General features: G+C 45.8%; 1 protein-coding gene across 2 annotated transcripts in view; it reads right to left on the bottom strand.

The window, feature by feature from the left end:
* The window catches only part of LOC137430984 (rap guanine nucleotide exchange factor 4), a 265,011-nt gene that overhangs the window by 137,196 nt on the left and 109,187 nt on the right, over window positions 1–18,628 (bottom strand). For both annotated transcript variants that reach the window (XM_078781282.1, XM_078781283.1), the window contains exon 4: window positions 8,676–8,822. In XM_078781282.1, the coding sequence (XP_078637408.1) occupies window positions 8,676–8,822 (147 nt within the window). The remainder of the gene's footprint in view (window positions 1–8,675; window positions 8,823–18,628) is intronic.

Genomic DNA, 18,628 nt, shown 5'->3' with positions numbered 1-18,628 from the left:
CCACAACCATCCACAAGGGGATAAATTTTGCACTATGGGGCTCGAAGTTTGATGGGTGATGTTACGTATTCGTCACTTCCGTTGTGGTGGTTTTCATCCACTGTAAACATTTTTGATTCCATGTACTATTATTGTTTTCAAAAGGTTTATTGTTTATGAACTGTTTTCAAAAGGTGAAAAAGTTAGAGTTAAAAGAAACTGGAAACAAGATCGGAAACCGGACGATGAAGAGGAAGAAGAGAAAAAGAAGGCGGAGCGAGTGGAGTCGGACAAGAAGCATAGTTGCTTTGCGGTCTGGAGCGAACGTTGGCGAGCAAGAGTCACGAGTGAACTTTGGGTTTCCCAGGAAAGGGATTCCTGTGACAGAGTTGTCATCGCTGTGACAGATCAACCTGCGTGACAGGTTTTGCGGTTGATTCCGGAGAGAATCGTTGGACTGCCGTTTCGTCTCAAGTACGGGCCGTCGGCCATTTTGACGCGCGAGCTTTGCGATTCGCGCAAGGTTTCTTTGCTTCACTTCAGCCGTTTTCACCGCATTCAGACGTATCTGGTGTGTGTGTGTGCAACGCGGCTTTTGAAGATTAATTTGCGGTTCGCTGACTGTGAGCCGCGGGACATCCATACCCGAGGGTGTGATTTCCCAGTCGCCTGGAAGGCGCCTTTGGATTTCCCAGTCGCCTGGAGGGCGCCTTTGCACAGCTTTGGCAGCAGGACTGTAACTGCCAACCCAATGGGATTCTGGTCTCGATTGGACATTGATCTGACGATCGCTGTAGCGAATCAACTTTGGCTTGAAGCCGGGAATTAGAGACATTGGGAATGTTCTTGTTTCACTCACTTGGAGCACAGCGAGTTATACATTACGAAACTGATGGTACCATCATAGGACATATATATTGATTGTACTTTTGATTGCTATTATTGTTGTACTGTTATTCTTGTGTGATCTTAATACAGTATTTGTTTGTAAGTAACAATTGGTGTGGCTTCACAATTGTTCTTTGACATACAGAATAACACATTTTTCTGCCGTTGCTCCTCTCGGGGCTCGGAGGTACACCGTGACCAGGGGGTCGGGGAGGAGCACGTAACAGTGAGATGCATCACGTCGTGGGTGCAAAACATTGTGTTCATTCCGCCTTTCCTTCCTGGGAGAACCTGGGGGTATTTGGGGACGAATTTGACAATAAAGATGGGACATGGGAGACAAGACATCGAGACGAATTGTAAATACAAGGAGGGCTCGGGTAATGTAGTAGACGACGGTGGGGGTACGTAAGGTTAGGGCCAGGCTCGAGTTCACTCTGCCGGCATTCCTCTCACCCGTTCCATTTGCCTTGTTTTGCATGTGCCACCGTGCCTTTTCCTTGTGCTCATTGCGCTTTGTCTTCCTCCCCGCCCCAGGACCATCATGAGGTCTCACCATGCTGTCGCAGCGTCTTGCTGCCATCCATCATCACATTATGGACCACTAGCCCTGTGGCCACACCTTCCTGCTGTTGCAGCTCCAAGCTGCCCCCATAATCTTGCTGGATGGACCACCTGTTGGGTGGCATTGATGCCACACCTTTGGACCACGTGTCAATGGCCCTGTTCACAAAATAGAATGACCCATGTGTGGAAAGGTAAAAATTAGACGGCCTTATGATCTTTAAATGGCCTGTATACCGGTCAGGGCCAGCCGGTTTTGTTAGGAAGCCGACCAAGGCAAGAAGCCACAAGATGACTCCAGCAACATGTCCTCCATTCTTTAATCCTCGAGTCCAGATCCTGGGTCTTAGTTTTTGTAAATAAATCGTGTGTCGTGTGTAAATGTAAAAATGTTGCCCACTGGATATGTGTTTAGTTTCAAAATTCCGGCAATACGCGAACAGTATAAGGTTGTGGGTGTGAATCTGTAATGTAGTTTGTCAACGCATTCGGAGGGACATATTTAGTTTAAATTGTCGCGCACATTGGGGTTAGAGTTTAAAATGTTAGGGAAATTACATCTACGTGTCACACTAATGGTAATGTTCAATGAGTGCCAGCTCCCCCAGCCGCTCCTGCGTGGACGACTCAGGCCGAGTCTGGATGAGAGGAGGGGGCAGTGTTACGGTTTTGCAATGAAGGACACCCCTCAAGTGAATTACACGACAACATGTAGCCTGCATTCATCAGTTATTCCTTATTAAATGTAAAGATTAGTTCCCTTTCCATTGTGTCGTAATTAAAGCAGATATGTGTTGAGTTAGGCAGGATTCCAACCCCTCGTATGGTTGAATGAAGACGTTGGTTCGTGGGCGGGGAGAAACAGTCCACGTGATCAACAGCAACAGCAGTAGGCGGGAAATGAAACCTTCCAACGGTAGGCGTGGCATAAAACCTTCCAAAAGGAGGTGGGGCACAATGACCGCATGTGACTAGCAGTGACCAATGGTAGGTCGTGGAACCTTCCCGAAGGAGGAGTGGAGGTATGACCGCACGTGACCAACCTCGGCCAATGGGAGGCCGTGGAACCTTCTAGGGCATTCCACTTGATAAAGGTCTGGATGCACCGGATGGACGGACAAACACTGTTCTAGTCGGCAATGCCCGACGGTGTCCGCCGTAAAAATATGGCTGTCGAACCACGTGACCGATAATGTCATCAATTTTATTTTTCTCGACAAATTTATCCCTAGATCACACTAAAGAAATTTCATCTTGATCAGATATGGCGAGCAGGCGAATATGGCGGTTATTTTTGTCGCGCGCTTGAATGAAGGAATGCGAGACGTTTAGTGAAAAGAAACACAGGTTTATTCCCAAACCCATGAACAAAGAAACACGACAAATGAAAATACATCAATAAATGAAGGTGCCCTCATTTGGACAGGTACACAACAATTACACACCAAACGGCATGGATTTGTCCAATCTCAGACATTGTTGACTTTTGGGACATTTTTTTGAGGGGTAATGGTTGGGGTAAATTAATGGGGCAAAAGATTCCTCTTTTGGAGTACATTTTATTTCAAACATGTCTGAAATGTTTGCCTTGGTTCACAAGTACCTTTACTCGTCATCGGTATCACTGGCATAAACAACGCGGATAGAAAGAAAAAAAAACATTAAAACGATAAACAGTAGCTCCAGGAAAAAGGTACATCCTGAATGATTTATTGGAGAATGTTGGAATTTTATTTGGTTCTTTCTCTGAAATAACCTCAGAGTGGGTCCCGGTGTCTGTGTCTATGTCCGTGTCTATGTCCGTGTCTATGTCCGTGTCTATGTCCGTGTCTATGTCCGTGTCTATGTCCGTGTCTATGTCCGTTGACATTTGACTCAAAAATCTCACAAACTACGTGACCGATACGAACCAAATTTGGGACGATGCATTCGGACAGTGAAGCCTCATTGGATTATGCTCCCCACCCGGATCCGCCAATTTAAGGGGGATTAAAGGGTTTTTTGCCTCAAATATTAATATTTCATTCAAAAATCTTCTCAGAAACCCACAACCGGTAACCATAACAACGTGGCCATGTGGTATCATGACCATGGTTACCATAACAAAGTGGCCATGCGGCATCATGACCATGGTTACCATAACAAAGTGTCCAAGCGGCATCATGACCATGGTTACCATAACAAAGTGGCCATGTGGCATCATGACCATGGTTACCATAACAAAGTGTCCATGCGGCATCATGACCATGGTTACCATAACAAAGTGGCCATGCGGCATCACGACCATGGTTACCCTGCCAAAGTGGCCATGCGGCATCATGACCATGGTTCCCATAACAAAGTGTCCATGCGGCATCACGACCATGGTTACCCTGCCAAAGTGGCCATGCGGCATCATGACCATGGTTACCATAACAAAGTGGCCATGCGGCATCACGACCATGGTTACCATAACAAAGTGGCCATGCAGCATCACGACCATGGTTACCATAACAAAGTGGCCATGCGGCATCCAACAATAAAAAATATTTGAAAACTCATCTCCAGGGTGCTTTGCTTGTGGGCTGTAACACAAAACATTGCAGTATCTGCCAATTGAAAAAAAACTCAAACCAGTTTAACCTAAAGCTACTTTAATGAGAGATGTTCTCCTGAATTTTCTGCACCAGTTTCCAAATCCTAGGTTCTGTTGTAGAAAGCACACATCTAAGATCTGCCTCACATTCAAGGCAGTTCCGAGCCTTTGTCTTCAGCTGCACAAACGTTGAGAAGCCTGATTCAAAAAGATAAGTTGTTGCAAATGGCAGGAGTTTCCAAAGGCATTCCTTTGCAATGTTGGGGTAGCTTCCCATCATTTTTGGCCAAAACTACTCAGAGATAAAGGAAGCTTCAAAGACATCTCTGCATCCAAAATCATTTTGAAATTCGATCAGTTCATCTTGCAGGTCATCTGGACCTCACTGACTTTAACAAGAAAAGGATTGCTCATGAGCGCCAGTCCTTCTCTCCCAATTTCTGGAAAGTACTGCAAAAATTCTTCTCGGAGACAGCTGAGGTGTGTCACAACATCCTTTGCAACACTAGGATACAACGGCTCATTAATAGTGACTTCTGAAAGAGATTCGAACATGGTAAAGTTCCCTTCCTCAGCCTTTTGTTCCAGTTTTCAAGCTTCTGTATAAATGCACTGAGAGTGTCAATGAATTGAATGATAGTTGTTCCCTTTCCTTGCAGCTTTAGATTCAGTCTGTTCAGTTGATCAAAAATATCCACAAGGTATGCGAGGTGAAAGACCCACAGCTTTTCATGGAAGGAAGCTTCACATTTGTGCTTTTCTTCCATCTGTAGGAAACTCTGCATCTCTTCTCGGAGTTCAAACACTCGTACCACAACATTTCTTTTTGATAGCCAACGCACCTTGGTGTAGTAAAGCAGGGTCTTATGCTCTGAATCCATTTCTGTGCACAATTGCTTGAACAGTCATGAATTCAAAGCACTGCTTTTCATGTAGTTCACAATTTTGATGACTTGTTCAAGAACATCCTGAAGATGAGATGGAAGGGTTTTTGAAGCAAGAGCTTGCCGATGAATCAGACAATGAACAGAAATGATGCCTGGAGATAGATTTCGAACAAGCGCTTGGAAGCCAATTTTTGCTCCTAGCATAGCTGTGGCGTGCCATCGGTGCACACTCCACAGAGATTGTGCCAGTTCAGTTCCTCATGGTCAAAGAACTCTGTTACTTTTTCCATCACATCCACAACTCTGGTATTTCTTTTGAGAGAACGGCAGAATAAGAATTCTTCCTTGATGGAATCACCCTTCACATACCGAACGAAGGCAATACGCTGGGAATAGGATGAAACATCTGTGGATTCATCCAACTGAATTGAGAACAATCCAAATGCAGCGTCTTTGATTTCAGCAATCACCTGTTCTTTTATGTCGCTAGACAAGTCAGCAATCCTCCTTTGAACCGTATTATTTAACAGAGAGATTTTGTTGAACTTTTTTTCAGCTTCTTATCCAAGCAGAATCTAGCCATCGTCAGAGCACATGGCTTGATCAGAGTCTCTCCGACTGTGTGAGGTTTCTTCTGTTGCGCAATGAGGAGGCTGACAACATAAGAAGCCTCCGTAAGAAGCTTGTTTTGCTGAAATAATGTTCCACTTTGATCCAAGCTCTGGCACTTCACATTCTCTTCCATTCGCTTGAAGAAGTCCACATCCTTATGTTGATGATGAATCTTCTCCAAATGGAGCTTCAACTTCGATGGTCGCAAATATTGATTTCCGAGAACTTTCTGGCACAGGACGCATTGTCCCTTTAATTCTCCATGATCATGTAAGGATGTGAATCCAAACTTTATGTATTGCTCTTCATATCCTCGTTTTGTCATTTCAGAAGGGTTTCTGGAAAGAAAAAAGAAAAAGGAAAAATATAAAAAAACAAGACTAAAAAAATATGCAGGGAATAGTGGGTGGCTACCAATGGCCACCACCAACACACACAGAATTGAACTCTTGTTTTAGGCCTTGTGCGTGAAAAGATTATATTATTTGGGCAAATATTGGGCAATCTCTGTGGCCCACCTGGAAAACCTGCTGTGCCCCTTAGTCTGATCAGTTTAAAATGTATTGAGCATGATCTGTGCAACAATTATATTAGAGAATATAAATTTATGATGGCATCGTTCACGTGGTCTGGCAGCCATATTGGATCAAAGAAAAAAAAATGCTCAAAAACAGAAGAGTTGGCTCACACCAAGTTGACTGCACAGGGCAAGTATTCTATGAATACCATCTAGTTTTCTCGGCAACCGTTGGTCCGATTGACACGAAATTTTACCATAGAAGCACCTCCGACTGTGGAATTGTTTAATTAATAATTATGACGTCATATGTCACGTGGTATGGACGCCACCTGAGAAAAAAGTTACACCTCCATATCTCCCAAACCACTCAATTGAAAAAATTGAAACATGGCTCATTGTCAAGTACTCACCATTGGGAATAAGATATGTTGATGGTGATGTCATCAGCTATGATGCATCAGATGTCAGGACCGCAAGGCTAACCCCCGCTCTTGCAGGGAAAATGGCCTTAAAATGCATGTTGTTGTGTGTGTTGTTGATGTCATCAGCCTGGTGTTGGCTTAGCGGTTAGGGTGCCGGCTTGGGATCCTAGGATCCTGGGTTCAAATCCCGGTCGATCGCTGAATTAACACAATGGGGGGTTGACTCAGCCTGTCATCCTTCCGAGGTCGGCAAATTGAGTACCAGTTCACTGGTAATTCCCTGTGTGTCGCAAGAGGCGACTAACAGGGTTGGTGGCAGGAAGGGCATCCGGCCGTAAAACATTGCTTCAAAAAAGGGGACCACGGTGCCCAAAAAAGGCCAACCCCTGCTCTGCAGGGAAAAATGGCCTCTAAAGGTGGTTCTTTTGGTTTTGTTGTTGGTAATGTCATCGGTGCCTTAATTATGACGTCATAATTCGACAAGTACAATGCTTGATCTGATAAGTATGAACAAAACAAAAATTCCTCCGCAACTGTTAGTTGTCTGGCGTTTTTACAACTATCTTACTAAGTTGTTACTATTTTACTATTTTATTATTATGTTATTATTTTATTATTTTTACAACAACTATTTTACTAAGTTGTTTTACAACTGTTAGTTGTAAAAGTTTGATTATTTCGACGGACACGAAATTTTCAGAATATGTACGGCTCCTCCTGTATAATTTTTTAATGATAATTAAAACGTCATATGTCACGTGGTACAGACGCCATCTTGGAAAAAATCGAAAAAAGTTGCACCTCTATATCTCCGAAACCGCTCCATGGAAATAACTGAAACATGGCTCATTGTCAAGCACTCCGCTTAGGGAATAAGATATGTTAATGATGATATCATCTGTGCCTTCATTATGATGTCATAATTCGACAAGTGCAACACTTATCCGATCATTGTGAATTTTTTTTCTCAGCAACTGTTGGCCTGATTGGCACGAAATTTCACCATAGGAGCGCCTCCTCCTGTATAATATTTTAATGATAATTATGGCGTCATAGGTCATGTGGTACAGGCACCATCTTGGAAAAGCTTCGCACCTCGATATCTTTGAAACCACTCCATGGAAAAAATTGAGGTCTAGCTCATTGTCACCGACTCCCCATGGGGAATAAGATATGTTAATGATGATGTCATCTGTGCCTTCGTTATGACGTCATAATTCGACAAACACAACACTTATCCATCCGATCATTATGAATATTTTTTCAGCAACTGTTGGTCTGATGGACACGAAATTTTCACCACAGGAGCGCCTCCTCATTTGGAATATTTTAATGATAATCATAACGTCATACATCATGTGGTACAGGCGCTATCTTGGAAAAACCGAAAAATATTGCACCTCTATATCTCCAAAACTGCTGCTTGGAAAAAATTGAAACGTGCCTCATTGTAAATAACTCCATATGGGGAATAGGTGTTGTTAACGATGACGTCATTGGTGCCATAATTATAACGTCATAATTCGACAGGGACAACGCTTAGTCTGATCAGTTTGAAATGTATTGAGCATGATCTATGCAACAATTATATGAGAATATAAATTTATGATGTCATCGCTCACGTGGTCTGGCGGCCATATTGGATCAAAGAAAAAGAATGTTCAAAAACAGAAGAGTTGGCTCACAACAAGTTGACTGCACAGGGTAAGTATTCTATGAATACCATCTAGTTTGATTATTGTTTTGTGAAAATTTGTGAAAACAAAAGGTGAAAATTTGAAAGCGGTGTAGACTTTGTATAGGCACTGTATGCTCTCTACCGAGTGCCGTTCTAGTTCTTTATGTACCACATATCACAAGAGTATGCTGGTAAACCCACAAATAAAACATGATAATTTCATTATTTTTAAATCAAACTTTGACTTAAAATCCTAACTAAGCAACAAAATTGGTTCACCTGTGTTTTGTTCACATTTGAACACAAGACTTGTGATGCTGAGATCACCAGGTTATGCTTAGATCACTAGGTGATATGGAAAATACTCGAATTTGTCCTTTGTCCACTTATAATTTTTACTTAATTTACAAATCCTTGTATTTGAAGTAAAATACCGTTTTGCCCTCATGCCCATGTCTTCATGTACCAGCTTCTCCAGGAGGTAAACAAAGTACCCTAATAACCATTCAACAAAAGCGTCATCGTATAAAAGAAATAAACACTAAAGTACCTCCCACAGGGCACGAAAATCCTTTTGCTCAATGCGGAGAAGTTCACTGTGTTCCCTCGTAACGATGGTGGCATGACGAGGTGTGTTGTCCAAGATGGATTCACCAAATGCTGTACCTACACCCAAGGTGCACAGGGTGTCGCTGTCCTGGCAGACGATGCAGATGGACAAAAGCATTACACAACATTGAACTTTGAAGAATTAGAATGATATTTCTGTTCACATAAAAGATCATCATCCGGAATTACAAGGTAAAAGGCATCAAATGGGTGTTTTAATCTGTTTGCAGCATCAAAAGCGGTTGTGCACAAATACGTGAATCTATTTTGGCAATGTTTTTAACAACCCCTCTCTACCCTGTATCGCTCCCCCCTGTGCCGCTCCCCCCTGTGCCGTTCCCCCCTGTGCCGTTCCCCCCTGTGCCGCTCCCCCCTGTGCCACTCCCCCCCCTGTGCCGCTCCCCCCTGTGGCACCCCCCTCCCTCCCCCCCCGTGCCGCTCCCCTTGTGCCGCACCCCCCTGTGCCGCTACCCCCAGTGCCGCTACCCCCAGTGCCGCTACCCCCTGTGCCGCTCCCTCCTGTGCCGCTCCCTCCTGTGCCGCTCCCCCCTGTGCCGCTACCCCCAAACCCGCTACCCCCAGTGCCGCTACCCCCAGTGCCGCTACCCCCAGTGCCGTTACCCCCAGTGCCGCTACCCCCTGTGCCGCTCCCTCCTGTGCGGCTACCCCCTGTGCCGCTACCCCCTGTGCCGCTACCCCCTGTCCATTCATTGTCACACGGATGTCGGGATTCCTCCAAATTTCTTTCAGTTTAAGAGTCAAACAGCAGTAGCTAGTTTTGTTAATATACAAGATTGAAGCTCGTGTAAGAGCTAGCACATTAAACACAAAAAAACATTAACGGACACATAAAACATAATAAAGGGAGGGGGAGACAATATGGAAAGAGAGAGGGAAGCACACAAGTACAACAGTAAGTACAACAGTACAGAACAGGGACATTAGGAGATCTGTGGAAGGGGGTGGGACTGGGGGAGGGAGGGGGAGGGAAGACTGGGGGAGGGAAGGGGTACATGGTATAAAACAAATTGACAATACAAGGACTTTCAAGAAAGAAGTCGGGATTGAAAGCGGCGGATTTGGGGTGTTTTAAACGGGGGTAGAAAATATCACGGTTTTCGATGGGGGATGGTGGTGAGCAGCTGTTTTAAAGACCTGGAGGGAGAAGTGGGATTGAACAGAGTGAGGGAGTTTGTTCCAGAGGTGGTTAAAAAGAGGATTGAAAGAGTGAAGGTGAGCAGAGAGTCTTGATTTTGGCAGTTTCACCAGAAGAGGGCAGGCAGATCTTGTGCGTCCTGTAGGAATATTTGGGGGACAGCACAAAAGAGCTGGGGGAGCTAGGATGGAGAGGAGTCGGTAGAAAACAGAAAGACCACCAACCTGCCTGCGGTGAGAGAGAGAAAGGCCCTCAGAACCAGCTTCATCGCGGGAGATGCCAATGATTCTGAATGCTTTGGTTTCAACAGCGTGAAGACGAGCTAGGTGTGAGGCAGGAGCACCAGCCCAGAGGGAAGAGCAGTATTCCATTGAGCTGCGGATGAAAGCCTTGTATGTGGTGAGGAGCTCAGGTGTGCCAAGGAAGGACTTCGCACGACGTTGGATGCCGAGTCGGCGACTGGCTTTGGAGGCCAGATTTGAAATGTGGTTTTCCCAGGAAAGATCATGGCAGATAGTGAGACCCAAAAGCTTGAGTGACAGAACTTCTTGGAGAGGATTATTCAGAAAGTGGATGGGAGGGTTGTCCAGTCGGTCTTTTCGGAGAGACATCATAAGAGTGTGAGATTTGTCAGGATTGAAAGACATGTTCCACTTGTTTGCCCAGTCTGTGATTTTGTCCAGGTCTGCAGAGAGTGAAGAGGCTGCAGACTGCTGATCTGAGGGATGAGGAATGGAGCGACAGAGAGTAGAGTCATCAGCAAAGAGATCGAGAGGATTTTCCAGAGAGTTGGAGAGATCATTGATGAAGACCAGAAAAAGCACAGGGCCCAGAACACTGCCTTGGGGAACTCCAGCCTGAACAGGAAGGGGAGATGAGAGAATTCCATTCAGGGCCACACATTGACTATGACTAGAGAGGAAGTCCGCCAGCCATGCGTGGAGATTTCCATGGATACAAAAGGAGGAGAGTTTGGTGAGCAGAGCGGGGTGCCAGACCGTATCGAAGGCACGTGATACGTCAAGGGAGACAGCTCTAATTTCCTGTTTGGCATTGAGGACCTCCATCCATTGTTGAGAAAGCAGCAGCAGCATGTCCAGAGTAGAGTGACCAGGTCTGAAACCAAATTGATGATCAGAGATCAAGCCATTGGAGAAGAGGAAAGATTTCATATCTGAAGCAATGATGGATTCCATGACTTTGCTGATAATTGGGAGAAGGCTGATTGGTCTGTAGTTGCTAGGATCTGTTTTTGCACCTTTTTTGTGCAAAGCGGTGATGTTGGCTGATTTCCAAGCAGATGGCAGATGACGTTGAGCAAACGAGAGGGTGAACAGAACAGAGAGAGGGAGTGAAAGTGCGGAAGAACAGGATTTTAGGACCCGTGGGCTGATGCCATCAGGTCCAGTTGCAGAATCAGAGTCGAGGGTTGACAGAAACTTTTCCACCTTGTCAGGAAGAAAGGACATGGAGTCCAGGAGCAGCTGGGTACGACTGGGTTACTTTGGGTACAGAGAGGGATTGGTTTGGGACACAAGATTTAGAGGCAAACACAGAGTTGAGGCATTCAGCTTTTTCACATGCGGAGTCAGCCGTGTAGCCGTTTGAGGTGAGGGAGGGGATGGAGGGGGAACAAACACCAGAAACAGATTTGACCAGACGCCACCAGGATTTGGAAGAGGGAGACAGATAAGAGAGTTCGGTCTTGAGAACGGAGAGATATTGTTTCCTGGCTCTCCTGAGGGTGGACACACACTTGTTTCGGGCTTTGTGAAAGGAAATGAGATTTCCTTCCGTTGGATTTGCTTTCCAGGAGACTAAAGCAAGTTGTTTCTGGGCAACAGCCTCACCACAAGATTCCGTGTATCAAGGACGGGAGGAAGGGTATGACAACTGAAGACGAGATACGATAAATCTGTGCATGAGAGAGAGCAATTTACTTTGGAAGAATTCCCAGGATGAGTTGATGTCAGAGGCAGTAGAGATGGGAGACCAGTCCAGATGATTGATGGCTGCTTGAAGACCGTGCCAGTTGGCCTGAGTGAAATGCCAGACTCGCCGACGCTGAGGAGGCTCTCTGAGAATGGTCAGAGGGATGTCCACTTTAACAAGCACATGATCAGATGAGCTGATTGGAGCAGAAGAAGAACAGCAGACATTTTCAGGAAAGTTAGTCATAACCAAGTCCAGAAGAGAAGATGCTCCGTTGACTGAGATCCGGGTCGGGAAATTGACAGATTGTGTCAGTCCCAGTGAGTCGCAGAAGTCCTATGCTGAAGAGCCATGGCTGGTGAGAGAGGTACCCACACCCAGCCAACTGGCATGGTGACAATTGAAATCACCACATATGAGGAAGAGGGAGTTGGGATGGGTAGATAGAAGTTGGTCCATATTATCAGACAGAGAAATGTAGATTGAGTCATCACTGTTTGGTGGACGGTACAACACACATATGAACAAAAGGTGGGAGCGAAGGGGAAGCCGTAGCCAAAGGTATTCCTGGGGGTGAGGTGAAGAGAGGGCAGTGCAGGGCGAGTGAGGAAGAGAGTTTTTTAGAAAGATAGCAACCCCACATCCAGGTCGAGGCTCAGGTCTATCATACCGGAGGAGGGAGTAACCTGGGAGAGATACCAAGGAATCAGAGACATCATGAAGGAGGAAAGTTTCTGTTAAGCAGATCACGTCTGGTTTGTCAGAAGCAACCTGTATGGAGAGATCAGTCAAGTTTGAGCGAAGGCCCCGGATGTTTGAGGTCCATACCGTTAATGAAGAGGAAGGGGGAGCATCGGATACAGAACAGGGGGGGGAGGGTAGGGTAAGATGTGGAAGAGGAGGAAGAGGTAGGGAGAGCTGTTGAAGGTGTGTCAGAGATTTCAGAATAGCTTGGAGAAAGGGAAGAATGGGGCGGACAAAAGGTTTGATGGTGATTGGGTGAGGCACAGTGAGGTGTTATTTGAGGAGGGGGAAGAGCGAGGCAGAAGGTTGGGGGAGATGAAGGTGAAAGTTGGAAGGGGGAAGAAGCGGGGAGGACGCTTTGAGGAGGAGGGGTGAGAGGGGAGTCTAGGAGGGGAGGAGCGAGGGAGAGTCTCGGAGGGGAGGGGTGTGGGGGGAGTTTAGGAGGGAAAGGGCAAGGGGGGAGATTTGAAAGGGATGGGTGATGGGGAAGATTTGGAGGGGAGGGGCAAGTGGGAAGATTTGAAAGAGATGGGTGATGGGGAAGATTTGGAGGGGAGGGGCAAGGGGGTAGATTTGGAGGGGAGGGGTGATGGGGAAGTTTTGGAGGGGAGGGGTGATGGGGAAGTTTTGGAGGGAAGGGGTGATGGGGAAGATTTGGAGGGAAGGGGTGATGGGGAAGATTTGGAGGGGAGGGGCAAGGGGGAAGATTTGAAAGGGATTGGTGATGGGGAAGATTTGGAGGGGAGGGGCATGGGGGAATATTTGAAAGAGATGGGTGATGGGGAAGATTTGGAGGGGAGGGGCAAGGGGGCAGATTTGGAGGGGAGGGGTGATGGGGAAGTTTTGGAGGAGAGGGGTGATGGGGAAGTTTTGGAGGGAAGGGGTGATGGGTTAGATTTGGAGGGGAGGGGCAAGGGGGAAGATTTGAAAGGGATGGGTGATGGGGAAGATTTGGAGGGGAGCGGCAAGGGGGAATATTTGAAAGAGATGGGTGATGGGGAAGATTTGGAAGGGAGGGGCAAGGGGGTAGATTTGGAGGGGAGGGTTGATGGGGAAGTTTTGGAGGGGAGGGGTGATGGGGAAGTTTTGGAGGGAAGGGGTGATGGGGAAGATTTGGAGGGGAGGGGTGAGATTGGATTTTGAAAAGTGTACGATTAATGGGAAACGAACATTTATTGCAAAATGAGTTTGAGACCTTCGAGTCAAAAATACGTTTGAGGATGCTGACGGAGGGGTGGAGTGCAGGAGAGTTTTGGGAATGTAGAAAAAAGGAACAGTAAGAGATGGAATTTTTTTTTTTTTGAATGAATAGATTTGGTGAGCAAGTCGAAAGCATCCTTTATAGAAGAAGAAGAAAAAGGTGTGATAATATACGACAGAATACAGTTCTTCAGGGGAAAGTTTAAACATTTTTAACAACATGATCATGTGATCACGAACAACGTGGTCGAAGAACGAACAAACAAATAAGAACAACGAATAAACGAATAAGAGCAGAGAAGGAAATATTTTTTTGGGGTTATTTGTTTTTTTGAGTTGAGATTTTAAACAAGGAAGTATGGGGTGAAAGACTGGGACAAAAAACAGAACGAAAGTAATTGCAGCGCAATCGACGAACTGCTGAGAGAAAAACAAAGCCTCAAGGTCGGACACAGAACACGGACCGACTAGGCCTCAGAATACGCGACACAAATTAACCGACAATTTTGCATACAGGTATGAAAAATTAACACCGAGAATCTTACAAAAGACACACTATAAGTACACACACCGAAAGATAGATGCAGTTTCGACAAAAACACAATTGTGAAAAAATTACTTAACTTAGAAAGCGTGAGCGCATGGACAGCTTCGAAAGAACGTCTTCATTAAGCTATTGCTCTCAATTTGGGCCAATCTCAATTTGGGATTTCCTACATGGATTAACCCGTGAACTCCACATTCCTAAATGCGTCCATGCAATGAATACTTCCAGGCCTTACCACCCAACCACCATGAAACCTGGCTCTCAGCTCGGCCTCCTTCAAAAAGTGCAATAGATTTGCTTTGCTTTGGATTCACTGATCACAACCCCTTAATCTTCATTCAAAAAATGAAAAATAAAAATCAGAGGTTGATGAGATGGAGTTTGGCTTTGCAGGAGTTCAACTTGGAAATTTAGCAGGTAAAGGGCAGGGACAATGTCGTTGCGGATGCTTTATCCAGAGTGAACTAACTTTGGAAATTCCTGTAGGTGGTTGGAAGTTTTGTTGCTTTATTTTGGGGAATATTAATTATTGTTGTTCACGTGAATTGATCTTTTGGGTGTGAGTTTTACTTTTACTTGTTAAAAGAGTTTTTGCATGCAAAGAAAGTTTTCACTATGTTCAAACTTTCTTTCTTGAGGGGGGGGAAGTGTTACGGATTCGTCACTTCCATTGTTGTGGTTCTCATCCACTGTAAACATTTTTGGTTGCATGTACTACTATTATTGTCGTTTAAGTGAAATAGAGATTACTATTTTCAGTAATACTGAAATTACTTTCAGTAATTTTCAGTACCCCCGGTGTGTACCCCGGTTTAGAATAGGTACACCGTATCCCTGCGTGTCGTAAGAGGCGACTAAAAGGGTTGACGTCAGGAAGGGCATCCGGCCATAAAAACAGAGCCTCAAAAAGAGAAACATGACAATTACAACTAGATATGGCCAGGGTACAGCCCGAAGTACCCCGTGGGGGACCCCACTCCCTCTCGTCAAAACTCAAGGTGGGGAACCCGATCGAAGCAAGGGTGGAAATCACTCCATTTATGACGACGAAAAGTCTGATGCCCGACGTGTAGATCGGTTTCTGAGGTTTGGGACGTGGAATGTAGGGACAATGACAGGGAGATCAGGAGAAGTGGTGGAAGTATTGGTCAGAAGAAGAGTGGACATATGTTGTGTGCAGGAGACGAGATGGAAGGGAAGTGGTGTGAGAATGGTGAAGGGTAGGCAAGGACAGAAATACAAGTTTGTGTGGCAAGGGTACCCAGAAGGCGTGAATGGTGTTGGTGTCCTGTTTTCTGAGGAGTTTGTAGACAGTGTGGTGAGTGTGACGAGAGTGAGTGAAAGGTTGATGGTGGTGAAAATGATGATTGGAAGGCTCTTGGTGAACGTCATCTCGGGATATGCTCCGCAGGTTGGTCGGAGCAATAAAGAGAAGGACAAGTTCTGGTGTGCAATAGAGAAGCTGATGGAAAACATGAAAGATAAGGAAGTTGTTGTGGTAGGAGGAGACCGAAATGGACATGTGGGAAGGAGTATGGACGGTTTTGAGGGAGTTCATAGGGGTTACGGATATGGTGTGAGAAATGGAGAAGGTGAAAGGATTTTGGAGTTTGCTGATGGAGCTGATTTGTTGATTTGTAATACTCAGTTCCAGAAAGAGGATAATAAGCTTGTTACATGCACGTCAGGTGGGTCGACGACAACCGTTGACTACCTGATGGTGCGTAGGCGAGATAGGGGGCACCTCCGGGACACAACGGTGATCCCGGGGGAGGAGGCTGTTTCACAGCACCACTTGGTGGTCTGCGACATAAGGGTGAAAGGTGCGAGGAGAGCTCGGCGGGTGAAGTACCAACCGAGAATGAAGGTGTGTGTGTGGAGGTCGAAAGAGGTGACAGTGAGGGAGGCATTAAAAGAGAGGCTGAGTATGCTAGAGGATGATGTGGTTGAGCGGGAAAGTGGTTGGATGTCAATGAAAGAAAGTCTGTTTGGAGCCATTGGTGAGGTATGTGGATGGACAAAAGGACCACCGAGGCACTCGGACACATGGTGGTGGGATGATGAAGTTGGAAAGAAGATTGACGAGAAGAGGAAGAAGTTCAAGGAGTGGCAGAAGGCGAAGGGTACGGGGGCAGAAAAGGAAGAGCATGAAATTTTCAGGCAGCCAAAAAGGCTGCAAAGAAAGAGGTAACAAAGGCGCAGGAGGCATGTCGGAGGAAAATATTCGGAGAACGCTTGGATTTGGAAGAGGGTCAGAGAGCGGTATTCAGGATTGCAAAGCAGATAGCAAAAGAGAGGTGTGATGTGATGGGGGTGAGTTGCTTGAAGGATGAAGTGGGACAAATCGTTGTGGACCCAGATGGAATTAAAGGAAGATGGAAGAGATTTATGGAAATACTGTTGAATGCAGAGAATGAATGGGATGGCAACATAGAGAGTAACCCAGTTTTAGGACCGGCAGAGAAGATAACCGAGAAGGAAGTTGAGGAAGCGATTAAAGCAATGAAGAGTAGAAAAGCGGGAGGGCCGACGGGAGTTGTGGGAGATATGTTGAAGGCAGCGGGAAATTGGGGTGTGAAGAGAATGACAGAGATCTGCAATGTGGTGGTGAAAGAAGGCCACATTCCAGTGGCTTGGGAACTGAGTACCCTCGTCCCTCTATACAAGGGGAAAGGTGACCATCTGGACTGTGGCTCGTATCGAGCGATAAAGTTATTGGAGCATGGAATGAAGGTATTGGAAAGGGTGTTGGAGAGGAGGATAAGGAAGAAAGTGAAGATTGACGAAATGCAGTTTGGATTTATGTCAGGAAGAGGAACGACAGACGCGCTTTTTATTGTGAGGCAGTTGCAGGAGAAGTATATGGAGAAGAGGAAGAAGTTGTTTCTTGGGTTTGTTGATCTGGAGAAAGCATTCGGTAGGGTTCCACGTGAAGTAGTGACATGGGCATTGAGGAAGTTAGGAGTGGAGGAATGGTTGATCAGAGTAATGATGGCAATGTACAAAAGAGTGCACACAGCTGTAAGGACGAAGGACGGGAACAGTGGTGAGTTTGAGGTGAAGGTGGGAGTGCATCAGGGGTCGGTACTAAGTCCACTACTATTTGTAGCTGTTATGGAGATGCTGGCTCGGAATGTAAAGGAGGGTTTACCATGGGAGTTGTTGTATGCAGATGATCTGGTGTTGATTGCAGAAAGTATGGATGGACTGAAGGAGAAGATGAACAAGTGGAAGGAATGTATGGAGACGAAAGGTCTGAAGGTGAATATCGGAAAAACAAAGGTGATGGCAAGTGGTAAAGCATGTGGTGAGGTGGAAAGAACTGGGAAGTGGCCATGTGCTATGTGCAGGAAGGGTGTCGGAGTGAACTCAATTCAATGTACAATGTGCGCTGAGTGGGTTCATCAAAAATGTAGTGGTTTGAGAGGGTCATTAACCAGTGTGGCAGCTACATTAAAGTGTAAGGTGTGCACAGAGGAAGCTGCAGATGGAGGAAATGTTGAGTTGGATCTTGGAGATGGCGAGAAGCTGGAAGGTGTGAAAACATTTTGTTACCTAGGAGACATGCTGAATGGAAAAGGTGGATCAGACTCGGCAACGGTTGCTCGAGTGAGATGTGCATGGAAGAAGTTTCGGGAACTGAGTGGCGTGCTGACGAGGAAGGGGAGGGTCGTTGAAGCTGAAGGGAAAGATGTATGCTGCATGTGTGAGAAGTGTTATGATTTATGGGAGCGAGACATGGGTAATGAACATAGAGCAGCAACGAAGGCTGGAAAGGGTGGAAATGCAAATGGTTCGGTGGATGTGTGGAGTATCGTTGAGAGAGAGGAAGCCAAATTATGAATTGCGAAAGATGATGGGAATAGAGCCTGTGATGTATGCTGTGAAGAGAAACAGTTTGAGATGGTTTGGTCATGTGTTGAGGAAGGATGAAAGTGACTGGTTGAGAAGAGTGACGGAAATGAATGTGGAAGGAAGTAGAGGACGGGGAAGACCGAGAAAGACTTGGCAAAAGTTGGTCGAAGAAGAAATGCGGGCCCGGGGGTTAACAAGGGGAGATGCAGAAAATAGGGCAAAATGGAGAAGATTGTCATGGGGTCCGCAAGGCTAACCTCCGCTCTTGCAGGGAAAATGGCCTTTAAAATGCCTGTTGTTTGTTGTTGTACTACTATTGTTGTCGTTTAAGTGAAATAGAGATTACTATTTTCAAAAGGTAAAAAAAAGTTCATGTTTTAAAAGAAACTGGAACCGGACGAAGACGAAGAGGCAGAAGAGGAAAAGGAGGCGGAGCGAGTGAGTCGGACAAGAAGCCGAG

This window comes from Myxine glutinosa, chromosome 7 (assembly GCF_964187855.1).
Source record: "Myxine glutinosa chromosome 7, kmMyxGlut1.1, whole genome shotgun sequence".
Classification (NCBI taxonomy): Eukaryota; Metazoa; Chordata; class Myxini; order Myxiniformes; family Myxinidae; genus Myxine; species Myxine glutinosa.
This window is presented reverse-complemented; position numbering and strand designations above follow the sequence as displayed.